The 15,797-nt window shown below is 34.2% G+C and overlaps 1 protein-coding gene across 1 annotated transcript in view; it reads right to left on the reverse strand.

Moving 5' to 3' along the window:
• The window catches only part of KCNH7 (potassium voltage-gated channel, subfamily H (eag-related), member 7), a 210,745-nt gene that overhangs the window by 34,050 nt on the left and 160,898 nt on the right, over positions 1–15,797 (reverse strand). Inside the window, exons 7-9 of the mRNA XM_009996095.1 lie at positions 12,527–12,952; positions 4,027–4,426; positions 3,094–3,293 (exon numbers count right to left, since the gene is read on the reverse strand). Of these exons, the coding sequence (XP_009994397.1) occupies positions 3,094–3,293; positions 4,027–4,426; positions 12,527–12,952 (1,026 nt within the window). The remainder of the gene's footprint in view (positions 1–3,093; positions 3,294–4,026; positions 4,427–12,526; positions 12,953–15,797) is intronic.

Genomic DNA, 15,797 nt, shown 5'->3' on the forward strand with positions numbered 1-15,797 from the left:
GTATACCACAAGGATATGATTTAAATTATGCTTATTCTAGAGACTCAAGATTTTTATCCAGATTAGAATAAAACCCAAATCCTGTTTATCCAGTCTATGCATAATTATGTGGAACTGTTTTTATCAAAATACTTTATGCAATGCAGCATAATCAAAGAGTTGCAGAAATTAAGCACAGGGGGAACAATTGAAAAAATAAAGAATGTTCTCAGCATATTTCACCAGCAGATCTTTAAATCTTTGAAGCTAATTTTAAGTTTAGCCATTTCAAATGAGCATTAATTATTTCCTTCTGGTTTTCAATATAAAGCGTAGGATTTTTTTTTGTAGGAAATTAAGTCTATTTAGTCTTAGTGCAGTATTATTCCTGAGGTTAAAATTTGTTTTGCTTTTCCCTCCCCACTTCCCCACTTTTCCTGAATTCTTAAGTTTATTCCTGATGATAATTACAAGCATCTTTTGAAATATGTTATTTAATATTTTATACATATATGAGTATTTGTGTGTGTATACATTGCATACACACACATATATATAATGTAAATTATTCATGCATTTCCTATTTCAAAGGAGAAAGAGGACTGAGTTTTTGAAATTTTTTCAGTTTTCAGTCCTGAAATGAAAAAGAAAGACATTGGATCAAATTCTGCCTTCAGATGTTTGCAAAAAACTCCCAGTTTTTGAGAGGAGTCAAACACATTTGTCTGAGGACAGCATCAGCCCTTTGGTGTGTAAATGCAAATATTTCATGCAAAATTAAGTTAATATCACATGCAAGTCCATCTCATATGCACATGGCTTATGGCCAAGAAAACTTCATTGGTGGTTTTGCTAACATGCATATATGGTATGAACTAAGAGCATCCACACAAAGGAAAATGCAGAATGACCAGCATGGCAAGTTTGTCAGAGTGACATTCCTACAGAGCCACTATCTAATGCAAACCAATAGGCATACGACCTTTTGTGGGCAGAGAAGCATGATTTGAGTTGTGGGGTAAAACAGTGATCAGTAAATGTGTTTAGATTAGCATTTCTTAATGTCTAATTTTTAGTAACCATTTTGCCCCACATCTGATTCTCCTTAGATTATTCCCTTTGCTATCTATCCCTTGATCATGCAAAAAGTTACAATTAAAATTAGAAAGCATTGAACAAGCTCTAAACCCGACAGATAACATGGATATTCTCCACACTTTATATTGGAATTAAATTTTGTATAAATACCTCCTGCTCTTACCAGTGGGTGGTGTTATTCCATGTATTTAGGGATGAAGCAGACAGGAAAGAGATAAATCTTTCATAAGTACAACATAAATCACACAATTCTTATATTATCCTTGCACTAAGTGTAATACACTCAAACTCACTTTCAAGGAAAATAAATTTGACTGCCAAAAAACCTGAGGAACAGAATTTTGCACAGAATAAGAAATAGAATATAATAAAGCAAGATACTAGTTGTTTTTTTTTTTTTCCACATTTTATTTAAAACAAAGCCTCCAAACTGCCTCATATTCATTATGTGGAATATGGGCCGTTTAATCCATTTAGTTACTATTTCACATTAATGACAAATCCAAAACTAATTCCAGTACACCAATTCTTGCATTATGCAAAGTTTAACCTGACAACATCCACTTTTAGTTACTATTGCACGTGAAACAGGTGTTCTATGTACATCCATTAGTGGTAGTGCATAAATTAATGTGTACAAAGTTTTGTAATATCTTCAGAAATAATTGAATGAACTAATTTAGGCTTAGGCTGCACCCACCTGCAGCTTAAAGGCCTGATCCTGCCAAGTGCTCAGTACCCCACAATCCCATTGCTATCAGAGGGAATTAGAGCCAGCCATTCAGTGCCACACAGGATGAAGCTACTGATACTGCCTTCCATTGCAGTAATCCCTTGCAGAGTTTTATACAAGTATCCTGTGCTGGGCATAATAACCCTCTGGAGTGGACACTCATGGCAGTTGGAGATGAAGCCAAATATATTTAATTTGCTGTCTTATTTTTAAGATCTGTTTTACTTAATGGTAACCATAAAGTCAAACTGTCATTGATTCGACTTTAAAAAAGCTTTTAATCAAGACCATTGTTCCTGGTTACTGCATAAAACTGTACCACCCTCACAGTAATTCACAAACTTATGTATAGATACCATACAGAAGCTGTTTAAATGTACGTAAAAATTTTGGAGGTTGATTTCTTGTTACATTGTTACAAAAATGTATGGATTTTCTTGTTCTTGCCATCTTTACGGAGAGCTCTGCAAACACTTTATAACTTAGAATAGCTCTGGAAAGCATCCCTCTATAGTCACAGAATCACAGATCCTTAAGATGCACAATGCTCTCAGTGTCTTCAAACCTATGTCAGATTTTCAGAAAAAATGTTGCTGTCTTCAGATAATAAGTCAGAAATATAGATACTTATTTTTCTATACAGAGTGTTTACAGTTTTTGAATCAAGAACAGAAAATATGTGTAAACTTTCAGTGCAGAATTATGTGGTTGTGAAGGCAAGAGAACTACTGTTCAAACTATCATATTATTAGAATATTTCACTGTGAAAAGAGCAGCTAAACCAGCTGCCTGCTCCCCTCTTCCACTCACCTCCAATATACCTGTTCTGTATTACATGAAAGGATTTTGAAAAATAAACTCCACAGGTTTTACAGATGAGTTAACTCTGTAGATATCAACAAAGGTACTCTTGTTTGATACTGGAAGTGGAAAATCAGGCCAAAGAATAAAACAAATTCTGGAACAGCTATGTCTGAACTAAGAATCCTTTTTTTTAATTTTTTTTTTTTTCTTATCTTAACCTTATAATAGTCAACTGCGGCTCTCAACTTTTCCTATGCACAGTGAGAGCTCACATTTCTGACATAGCTTGTAATAATTTAGGCAGTTAAATGTTTGGATGCTAAACTTGGTTTTGGCTTGGTTTTCAAAATGGCTGTATATCCACCTGATTATGCTTGTACTTGTAAAGCTTGTGAATAATGAAAATTTACACGTTCTTTCTAAATTCTTATGCACTTATCTATTCCTCAGCATCCATGCCTGAAAATCGAACAACATACCATGTTCATGTCAATGCCATTGGTGTATGTCCACGCATGCTGGAAGTATTCCTCAAGTCTCTGCCGCAGAGGGTTGGGGATCTGGTGGAAGCGTATGAACTCCTTCACTCGCAGCATCTGCATGTGGTACCGAGCAGTTCCCGAGTAGAGTCTTTGGATTATTGCAGACACGTTTCCAAAAATGCTAGCATACATTAATGCTGGATTAAATAGAAACAAAACTGAAGTCACATAATTGGGTTTTGCAGATGGTGAAACAGTTAGTATAATGCATTTAGTATGTAAAGCAGCTCACATGGGACTTGTAACATTTTCAGAGATGTGGAATTGATTTACCTGAAGCTTTTATTAATTTGATTGTACCAGTACCAACTCCGTTAGTAGATGATGCTTAACTATTAAATCATAATGAAGTTGGTAATCTTTATCTTTGGAGATCTGTACTCCTGATTTTAACATTGCAAGTGAGGTTTATATAATTTTACGGACTTTGGTAGCACTAAGAACTAGAAATGAAGGGTAAGTGCAAGTTAAGCACAAAGTGCAGAGCTGGGAAAATACAGACAGATTTATAGGTTCAGGGTTTAAATTAAAAAAATAAATAAATAATCATGGTTATGAAAAAATGATGGGCTATAGTTTCCTAAATCCACTGAAAGTTCAGCTTCCTAACCTACATGGGATTTGCTTAGGCACTGATACACAACACAAAACCTCTGACAGTTTGGAGAACAGATTTTGACTGTAGTAGTCAAGTCAAGCAAATTGACTACTTCCTGACACTGCCTGAGTCACAACATATTTTTGCATATAACATTGCTTTCTCTGGGAATTCGCCCTTCCAGCTGCATGTTTCTAATCTTATTAGCTTAGACTGTTAACTCTAAGTTAAATGAGAAAAAAAAATAAAATTCATATGGTAAAACTACTTACAGCCAATCAACATGACACAGATGGAAAATATTTTCTCTGAGTTGGTGTTTGGAGACACATTTCCAAATCCTACACTTGTAAGACTGCTGAAGGTAAAATAAAGTGCTGTAACATATTTGTCCTTGATGGATGGTCCAGAGCTTGCATCACTCTTATTGTAATGCTTTCCTAATTGTTCTCCTAAAGAATCCAACCAACCAATCTTGTGAGCCAAGTAAGGTCTTTCTACGTTTCCAATGGCATACCAAATGCAAGCAAGCCAGTGTGCAATTAGAGCAAATATGCACATAAGGAGCATCAGAACTGCAGCACCGTATTCTGAATATCTGTCCAATTTCCGTGCTACCCTCACCAAACGCAGCAGTCTAGCTGTCTTCAGAAGACCTATTAATGTAGTTGTCTGTAAAAATAAAATAGAAGAAGAAATTGATTTTTTTCTGTTAGCAAATGTACTTTCATGAAAAGTCAGCATGAACAAAACAGTGCAAATTCCACTATTTCAACAAAAAGCTATAAATGAACCAATTACAATGTAATCTTAATTTCATTTTCTTTGAACTGTCAAATATGTTATAAAACTGTGAAGAAAAGAATTGAAAATGCATATTTTAAATGTATATAGAAATTGTAATTATCTCATGAACAGTTTTTCATTTTGAATTTTATTCTTGATCTGGACTCTTCAATCCACCCTAATGGACTTAAGTGATCTATTGGATCAATGATGTTTTGGCATGCTATAGTCTGTAAGTTACTGGAACTACTTGTTATATGACTGGCCTTGTAGGTAATACGTATTTATGATGTTTGAACAAGGCTGTGTGACTATTCTTGATCCTAACTTAGAGACTCCTTGCAATGCTCAGGCACACATGTTCTACAAAAGAGAAGGAAGACGGTGGAAATATCCCAAAGAGTAAGAATCTTATTCTGCTAATATTATCATAGAATGGTTTGGATTGAGAGGGACTTTAAAGATCATCTAGTTCCAACCTTTCTGTCTTCCTGTTTGTAATGGTCAGAACACTCTATACAGGTAGAAGAACCTCTATGAATAGAAAAGAATGGAAAAGTTACTGCTGTCAGACTCCATATTAGCCTTCTTTTTGCATCTTTCATCCTGAAGCTTGCAGGTGCAGTGGTAGAGGACACTAATGAAAGTACTATACCATTAAAAAAAACAAACAAAAAGATCAGTTATAAACCAGGAATACTTTCCAAGATTCTTAATGCAGACTTGCACTATGATTCACTGGAGTCTTGTTGAGGTGTTGATCTTTTTAAAGGAATCTAAAATTTATGAATGTAAATGTACAATTTTCAATCAGTAAATCATTTTCATGCTTGTTAATTCCTTGTAAAAGAGTTGACAACATTGTAAATAGTAACTACTTGATTTCAAAAAAGAACTCAGCTACCTTTTTCCTTCCATTAAACCTGAACATATCTCAAAGTATTTAGGTATATGTCAAGACTGAATAAATTTTTAATAAGTTTTTCCTTGATTTTGTAAAGATTTTTCTTTTAATTTTTAACATGCTTGTATATTACATACCACTTAACTGGAAGTTTTCTGAGCCTTACAAACTACTCTGATGGTAGTAGGTGTTGTGTTAAAGCTTTCTTCCAACAAGTACTAGAGTAGTTTTAATATTTTAATAAATCCTTGCATTTACCATGTTTCTGAGTAAAATAAAAAACAAAAAAAAGATACTTTCTTGGCTGGATTTGTCAGCCCAAAATATTATTCATATTTTCTAAGTAAATGAGAAAGAGGATAATGTAGGCTGACACTGGGTAACACTCCTTGGTTCAACTTAACAACTTCAGGTGAAGTTATAATTGTCACATAAAGAAGGCTGTTCTCATTGGTTGTGACCTCAACATTCTGAAAGACCACATTATTCCAAAATGCCTAGGCTGAGTTCAGCATAGGAATATTGCCTTTTTTTTTTTTTTTTTTTTTTTTAAGATGGATCAGGCTTAAATAATTATAATCCCATAAGGAAAAAACAATCTTAAGAAAAGCTGAGATTTGTTCCTATTGGGGTGTAGGAACCAGATGTAGTCATATCTCTACACCATGCAAGTGGCAACATATTCTTACAGTGCCCCTTAAACAGATCAGAACAGAAGGCTGATTGTGAATCCAAACTATGCCGAGTACTCCATCGCATTCTTAAGATAAGACTCGCTAATATGCATCCTCAGGGTCAATACCATGCTTAAGCACTGCATCAGTGAGAGCTCTGGAGTGTGCTGGCAGTGTATAATACAGGCAAACTTCATGTCTTCAGTGTGAAATCAGCATGAGGGGGACTACATAAGCTTTAAACCATCAAGAAACTCATCCTGAATATGAGTTTTCTTCAACACAGTGGAGAGGCTTTGACACTAAAATACAGCTGGAAGTAGAGGTGGAAGGCATGATCCATAGGTTTTGATGTGTCTTTATATGCTGTCCACTTCTCAGTGTAGCTTCAGCTTTCACACAGTAACAGTTCACCTCCCATGTGTCACTTGACTAGGGACAGAAGTACTTGGTGTCAGAACTATGCCTCAAGCAATGTAATTTCCTTGCTGTGCTGGCATACTTTGCTCAGCATGGAGCCATTAATGTCTGCAAACAGCAATCTGGTAGATTCCTCTGAATTGCTTGCTGCTCTGTTTTCAGCATATCTAGCTGTATCAGCTGGACTGTTGGATACACACATTAGTACTTTTTTCAGTAATAACATTTTCCCCCACTATAGTATATTCAGTGCAGACAGCATTCCATTTACTTAAGACACTTAACTGTTTGCCTAAACTGTAATTCATGAGGACCATAGCATATATATAAGTGCTTTCAGAATCTAAAATATCTACAATACATTGAATAATTTTTAACTGGTAAGATTTATTAAAAAGATAAGGTCTTTAGATAATACCCATGGTACCCATAATAATACCCATTATTAATACCCATATTTAGATAATACCCATTCTGCCAAAACAGACATTCTATTTCCTCAAACATATTTTTTCATTACAAATAAACAAAATTACAGAGAAAAGTAAAAAAGACCAGCTTATGCTTCTCCACTGCACTAGTTTTATAATCCAATCTGTCAGTCAGTTAACATTTTGTTAACCAGTATAGCCAACATAATTTTGATATTTTTGCCTTACTTGGTTATTGTGCTATTTAGCCCCTTAAAACATCTTTTACTTTTTTTCTTGCAACAATACAGGAGAGAGACTTGGATTAAAAGTGCATTGGGCTTTTTCTGTTTTGACTTCAGCAATAGCACAAAAAATAAAGAACAGATCATGCCTACAATGGCTCTTTCATGCCTACACAGTTTTCTCTAAGAGCAAGTAATCACACAGAAGATATCTTTTTTTTTTTTTTTAATAATTATTGAGTTTTGCTACTAAGAAGCCTGAGAAAGGTTTAAGTTCATTAATTATTTTATCTCTGTGGGGAAAAACCCCCACAACTTTCTAAAAACAGTAAATAATGGGTAATACATTTTCTATGTTTAGGTCACTGAATTTATTTTAAAAAATCCTTATATTTTACAAGGGGTTATCCTTTGATTAGTCATCTTTGTTAACAGTGAGATTAGTTTATACCTTCAATCTCTCAAGCCCTGATGCTGAAATGACCATAGCAGAGGGCTATTTTCATGGACAGCAATTGATTACAGCTAGCTTTGAAAAAGGAGAGCATCAGTTTATCTGATTGCAGAGGGTATAATTCATAAGATATTAGTATTATTCCAGCTATTAACTGGAAGAGGGAGTTGGTATCACCCAATTAAGCATTTGCATAAATGGTATTCTGCTTGTGCAAAAAGCCATTTACAACTGATGATTTTCTTACTGATGGCCAAATCTTGAGGTTTCCTCTAGATTTTTTTTTAAATTTATTTTGTTTGATTGTTTCTTCATAACATTAATTTATAAATCAATAATGTCATTTGTTATTTGTCTCTTTTTTAAACCTAATAACCCACTGAAGTTAGGAATATCTCAAGCTGTCTTTTCCAATGTGCAGTAATGTGCACTGTCTTACACAGCATTTCATATCCTAGAGTCGCTTCCAGCTTCGTGGCATTGTAAGGTTCTCAGTTTTTCAAGAATTTCCTGTCACCTACATTTCATCTTAAAATCGTCAACTTTCTACCTTTTTTTGCAGCCTGTAAATAAATCTATTAAATATGAATACTATAGAATCAAGCATAGTTAACCCTTCTCTATCTCTTGGAAAAATATCTAATATATGCCAAAATTTAGCCTTTCAGTCTGTCCTCCATTACCTTAATAGCCTCTTCTGAGCACTATGTCATTGTTGAAGATCTTTATGCTGTATGCATCATGATACTGAAAATGTTAGTACAAACAGCAATTAAACAAAAATATTTCAACTAACCAAAACTTCTCATTTATATCAGGGTACCGGTACTTCAACTGCTGTTGATAAAGGACTGCCAAAATAGTCTATTAATAACTTTTCGCTTCATCTTGAAAACCAATCAAGGGAAGGAAAAGTTGATACTAAACACTTCTCTGATATTACACAGCCACCTAAATAATTTCCATAGAATCTACCCTAATGCTGCACCATCCTGGGCTGTACTCAGTTCACAGAGTTGCTAATGTAAAGACAGATTGCCTATAAAATCAGCTGTGCAATCTTCTTGAAATTCATTGGAATAGGTTTTCCAAGTAAATTGCTAGACCTAGCACTGGAAACTACACTACTATCTTCCTGAGATGTCTTCTGAACTTGATTTTCAAATACATTTTAATTTGGAAGTTGGTAAATTACTGATTCTATCAGTGGAGATCCAGCCAGAACTTTTAGGTTCAATCTCTAATTCTAGAAATGTGGGATTCCTCTTTTCAGTTTGCTTTAACAGATACAGTGTGTGTGGCGGAGTGAAGAAAAAAAAACCTTAGAGAAGAACAAGAGTACTTTGATTTATATGTCTTCATTTTAGCCAAAACCCATCTATTTTATTGATTTACTGCCATGAATAGTAGACACATTCACTCTTACATTTTTTTTGAGTATGCTGGATATATATGTCATGATGTATTTATTTTGATTTAAATTTGCAAAAGCAAAAGCCTTCATGGCTTTCTGCATATTTCAGCTGAGTATTCTCTCTGGCCTCAATTTCATAAAACTAAAAATATGAAAACCTTGTTGCTGAAGATGTTACCATTACTTGTCTGTATGTTTTATTGCAGTAGGTTCTAGGTGAAAGGGAAGAAACCCTGTCATCTATATATTCATCCGATTTCCCCCTACAATGTACCTGTCTTTGAAGTGAGAAACTGATCAATACATTAAAAAGTGCATTATATTAAATGCATATATACAAAATCTCATTATCTTAAGCTGCATTCCACTTGTACGTGCACATCACCTATGTGTCTGCTTTCATGAGCTTTGCCACTGCAACTATTATTTGTTTAAAATCCAACCCAGACTCCTTAGATGAGCAGAATGATTAAACTACCAAAAAACCAGTATAAAGCCCATCTTTAGATTAGATTATTTTAATCATCCTAAGTATCAGGGATGTGATTTAACAATTAAGTAAACAAAAGAGACAATGGTTTACTACCAATAACAATAATTTTATGTTGCATCTGTTTAAAACAGAAAAAAAATAATTGAAAATTATATTAGTTCCCTGTCTTACAAATTGGAAAGTTAACTGTCATACTCTGTTGCTTTCCTATGGTTGACAAAGTGTGGCTCAAATGAAATCATTCAGATAGTGCTGCATGTGGTATTTGGATTATTATCTCCTGCCCTTTCTAGGCTTGGTTTGATATCAAGGTGTTTGAAAGCTGGGTGAGCACATATGAAGTTGTCTTCGGAGCTTATGTTGTTTAATAAAAAGGCTGTTCAATACAGTTGTTCATAGGGGATTCTATTTGAAGAATCTCTAGATAAAACAACCAAACCAGCTATTTAATAAAAAAGATAACCCTTATGACTGAAAAATATTCTATTACATTAAAAATGCTCCATTCTAACAGTTTTTCATTTGCTCCTTCTCGCTAAACTATAAAAAATGGCATCATTGGGGAAATATAGTTAACAATGTAGGAAGCAAAACTGGAGTAAGTAGCAGCTTAGAAAATGTGATTAACATATTCAATATGATGAATGAGAGAGAGAAGGCACCATGGCATGATGAACTGGTCATAATCTGTATAGGTTCATTGCTGCTTAGGTAAACAAAGTTTATCCAGGTAATGAAACTGCTTAATTATGAGGTTTCAAGGGAATAAAGAATCAATTTACTTGTACCTGCAATACTGAAAAAGCAATTACACGGTCCAATAATTTCTGTTCCAGGTTCCAGATTTTTATCTTTGTGTACTCACCTGCCAGAATGCACTTGTTTGCAAGTGATCGGTAACACTATTTTATATTAACGTTAGACGTTTAGCATTGTTTTAGCACTTAGCACTTTACTCTTAAGGATGTCTGTAATAGGGGAGGTGTGGAAGAATGATGTTCAGAGTCAAATCCAAAGAGCACTCCTTCAATGAACTTTGGAATTGATCCCTCTTTTAATACTTCTTGTTCCCCACTTCCAATCACTGAACATAATTTCCAGAAATGAAGAGTGCTCATTGATCAGAAAGGAATGCAAACCACACCTGAATTGTGTGGTCCAAGTTGGAAGGAATCCTGTTTTCAAGATGTTTGTCTTTTATGTGTCTATACTATCAAAACTACAGTAAAAATGTCTGCGGAAAGACTGAGTCCTACAACGGATAATGAATGTAGAAGGTGAGTGAAGTGTCTCTTGAATCTCTCAGCTTTTTAGTCTTTTTCTGAATAAAAAAGTTATATTTTGGTAGAAGAATTATTAACACGTTCCCTCTGTCTTTTATGTTACTGTCTTTCTTACTTCATTCCTTAAAAAAAAAATAAATGAATTTTTACTGCATGCTGTTTACCTACATGTTTCTCCAAATTCCTCCTTTGCCTTGACTGTGTATGCTAATGTTCAAAATAGTGGGAATATCACTATTGATCAGGAACATTACTGTTGATTCTTATGACTGTTGAATTAGACTATGTTATTATAATGATTTTTCAGAAGGACAGGAGACAGGAAAGTGTGAGTTTAAGAAACTCATGACTGATATTCATTCAATTTCTGAAATTTTTAAGACTGAATATGCTCACAAGACTCTCAAGGTGCATGTATGTGCCAATAGTTTTATATTTACAGTTAAAGACATAGAATAGAATAGTAGAGTAATTTTGGTTGGAAAAGATCTTTAAAATAATCAGATTCAATGGTACTTAATTAAGTTTACATGTAGTTTGTGAGGATAGGGAGGGTATGCTCACAATTCTGATCAGGCTTTTGGTGTGAACATAAAAATATTTTCTGTCACAGCAAGTGACCTTAATAAAAAGAAATTAATTTAGAAATGAAAATGTGACATAGAGGCATACAGTCAGATCAGTATGTTTTCAGGCTAAAGGTTGCTGAATAATTTGTAGTTTTCACCTTTCTCTTCTCAAGTAATGAGAAACACGTGGATGACAAACTGTTTCCCTTACAAGAATATGTGCAAAACAGTAATTATAAGAAATGTATCTATGTCCTCTGAAAAGTGAATAGATCATATTTTGCTTGGTTTGCTGCTTTTTTAAAAAAATAACTGCTGTGTTCTATGCATCACATTAAAAACCCCCAAATCTCTACTTGTCAGTTGACTTTTCATTAAAAAAAAAAAGGTATAACTTTACCCCTTCTTAAATTAAATAAAATTCTTTGTCAGGAGGCAGAACTGGGTCAGGCAGCCAGAACCCAGCATATATTTTATACTTTGGATTAATACATTGAACATTTTTTTAACCTATTGTATAGACAGAGTAAGGACACTAGTCAGGTCTGGCAAGGTTAACCCCATATAATCTTTTTCCTATCTTTTGGTAATCCATATTCATGATAAAACAGGCAACAGCCAAATAATTTTATTAACTGGTTTACACTGTAACTACCCTGTTTTACACTGATTAAAAATTTGATATAAACATTTTGAATGGAGAAAATTTATATTACTCCTTTAATGCCTATACAACACTTAAATACACAAGCAGTTTTTATAAAGCCAGCAGCAAATCAAAAGAGCAGTCCTTACATAAAAGCATTTGAACAAATTCTTCATACATGATATATTTATTTCCTTATTTGTAAAGATATTTTGTATACTTGAAAGTAAATATGGTATAATTGAAAAATATTACCTGAATCATTCAACTTGTTCTCCTGTCAGTTAAAGCTAATATTCTGCATTTTTCTACTAAGGAAGATTTAATTTTTGTTTAACTTTAAAATGGGGTGGAACTGTCATACAGCCTGACAAATAAAAAAATCTGACAAGTAAAAAAATATATTAGGATATACAAATTATTGCAGCAAAGTCAAAACTTCAGATGTAAGATTTCATATTCATTTAAGCTTACCTCTTCAGAGCCAGAGCCAAAAATCAGCAGGTCAAAAGGTATTGCAGCAACCATGTCAATTAGGAACCAGCCTTTGAAGTAATGAATTGCTATTTTTGCTGGATCACTTACCACTTCTTCATTCTGGTTTACATATGTTGTTCTGAAGTTTATTAGAATGTCAATGATAAACATAATATCCACAATTAAGTCTACGACATTCAGTGGGCTGCAAGAATATCCACACTCTCTCCTCTTCCGTTCCTCACTATCATTCAGAAGGAAGGCAGCAGAGTAAGGGGTGAATATGGCCGTATATATCACCAGCAACAGGATGAGCCAGTCCCAGACGGCTTTGAAAGGACTATAGTGCAATATAGTAAACTTGTTGATGCGAGGTGTCTGGAGTTTATATTCTGGTAGAACATCAGCCCCTAAGGATAGAACCTAGAATAAGAAATACACCATGTCAATAATCAGGTAGTGTATCTATTCCTACTTTCAGTAAACTTAGAAAATATGGGACAAACTTACAAAGTACTTTATTGTAGTTTTGACGATTAAGCTTTAATTACTTGGTCTTTTAGCAAACTAAACTTCTGTAAAATTTTTAATCTCTGCCAGGTCCAATAAATTCATTGACAATTTTACACAGTAGCTTGATTCCTGTTTCCTCTAGTAATCATTAAGTGGCATATCTGGTCCATAAAATCTGCATAATTAAACATGTAATCAAATTCATTTATCTGTCACATGGTAACCTTGCCAGTCTTTTCCCAGACAGTTAATGACTTTTCTTGCAGTGAAGGCCCAAATCATGTTATTATCGGCTCAAATTCACTACAAAAGATCCTACATTCATTAGAAAATGTTTAAGCAATGAGAAATAAAAAAGCTAGAGACAGATCTATAAGTGTCCTTGACAGTATTTCCACTTTGAGTTTCATGCTGTGGAAAACTGTCATGGATGAATTTGACTGAGGTTATACTTGTACAGCTAAAGGTGTGAGAGAATACCACAGAATTATTGCCTTTTGCTTCACTTCTCCTTTTGTCAATGCCTAAAGCTTGGTTATAATTCCTTTACAAGCATGGATCTGTTGATGTTATCTAAGTTGGATTTCAATTTTATTTGGAAGGGATTATGTTTGTATGCACTGCTTGATTTGCTGGCTCTAGAAGCTGAAATGTTTGCTTTGTTGTAAAGAACAAGCTTAGTGTGGGCACCAGATAAAACAAATTACCTTTGGCTGCTCCTCCAGTGTGATTGAACTCTGACATGAAGGAACAAAACCTTTAAGGATAAGAAGGTAAATTACGTTTTTGTCTCTAGTCTATGCTTGGTGTAGTTATAGAGATTGTCAGCAATGATGATAATTATTGCCTTCTGTGCTGCAAGCGCTCTCCGAATCCTATGGGACTAAGATCACCACTTAATTTTACACAGACCAATGAAAAAATATCAGATGGTGACAATCTTTAGTTTCTACCCATTTGGGCATGTGGCATATTCAAGAAATCTTATCTTAATTTTCCACTGGTTACCTCTACTTACTCCTTATTCTCCTGCTAATTAAAACAATGCTGTTGTTTAATTACTTTAAAAAGTAATTAAAATCAATAATTATACTGAAATGAAATGACAACTGGAAGGACAAATACCTTCTCAGCAATATCGTCTGCTTTTATTTGCTTTTTGTTTATCAGTAAGTAGTTTGGGATGTGAGATTTCAGCTTGTTCAAGACTGAGGAATTTCATGCTCCTCAAACATAATCTTAGAAGATTATAAGGGTGAGCACCCTCCTTTCTTTTTAGCTTTCCAACAGCAAGCGTTGTATAAACCTTATTTACTGGCTTTAGTAAACTATATGGCACTTCTTATTCAGTGAAGTTCTGCTCTGAAAGTGCTGAGAACACAATGTTTAATAAGCACTCTGATCCTTTGAACTATGAAGAAGGAAATGATTAAACTATCCAAAAGATTATATGGTACCTTCAAGCAGCCATTAAGCACCATGCTGAGGTGATAGTAGAGACGGTTAATCTATTTTTTATATGGTAACTAGGACTTGCACTTAACTAATGGTGCTAGCTATTTTTTATGCATTCAAGACACCAGCTAACAGCAAGCTGAAGCCCAGGCATTGCTTATTTTCTTAAGCAGTCTTAATACTTTCACACTCTCACCTGGTGAATTGACAAGAATGTTTTCTGTGTATTTGAGAGCAGTGGGAGTGTAAGTGGCAAGGGAGCCACTATTTATAAAATTTGTATCAGTGTTCTCCTGCTGGTTTTTCAGACAATGAAGGAAATTGATCATACAAAACCAAGAAATCTTACTTTGCATGTTTCTTGCAGTTGCTTGAAAATTCCAACCAGTGTGATTCACTTCAGAGCAACATATAATGTGAATTGCACCTGTTCCCCTGAAATCTGGCTCCTGTTCTCAGTTTGGTTACATTTATCCCTAGGTTCGGTTACAGTGAATTAAGTGAAACTGAAGAGTACGCAACCCAAAACTCCAATAGGATAAAATGAGGAAAGAGCAGAACAAAAGTAATCATAGAAGAAATGGATCCAACTTTTTCATAATAGTTCCTTAGACAGACACAACAGGAGAGGCTGACTGATGGCTGTGAGTTTCATATTCATGATGTGATATAGAATTTTACATTTCTGTGTTACTTACTCCTATGTTTTTTTCACTTCCTATGGGAAGTAAAAAAACCCTCAGTCATTACATAACTATTTTTGTTTGCTGGATCAAGAAAAAGAAGATAGGAGTTTGTTTTTCAATGAAAAATCATAGTTGCATATACATAAAACAGAGAAAACACATTATTTGGTTTCATGTTCACAATTTCAATAGAGACTGAATATGAGGTGAATATTGGCCATTTTCTTGGCTAGATGGAAGACTTCGGTGTACTTAGCAATAAACCCAAAAAGACATTTACTACTTCTGCTTGCTTAAAATAATTGTTGACAAATTCACTGTTAATGAAAAGACATCTTATTAAGTTAAACTCTCTGGTAGTTTGGATTGTAAGTCAGTTAGCTTAGGGAATGAAATATTTTTAAGTGTAAGGAGCGGCACTAGGACAAGCCTAAAGTATTGTAGCTTTAAACACTTTCTTAACCTTGTGACATGAGATGATGAGAAAGCCAACCTTCCTCACATCTTACTAAAGAGAAGACTAATGCTAAGTGGCAAATATCATACTAGCTACAATGGATTTTCACTTAAAATTCTTAGGAGTATTCAACCTTAATGAAATACCATCTAACATT

The sequence above is a fragment of the Chaetura pelagica genome, unplaced genomic scaffold, assembly GCF_000747805.2.
Source record: "Chaetura pelagica isolate M959 unplaced genomic scaffold, ChaPel_1.0 scaffold3, whole genome shotgun sequence".
Taxonomy (NCBI): Eukaryota; Metazoa; Chordata; class Aves; order Apodiformes; family Apodidae; genus Chaetura; species Chaetura pelagica.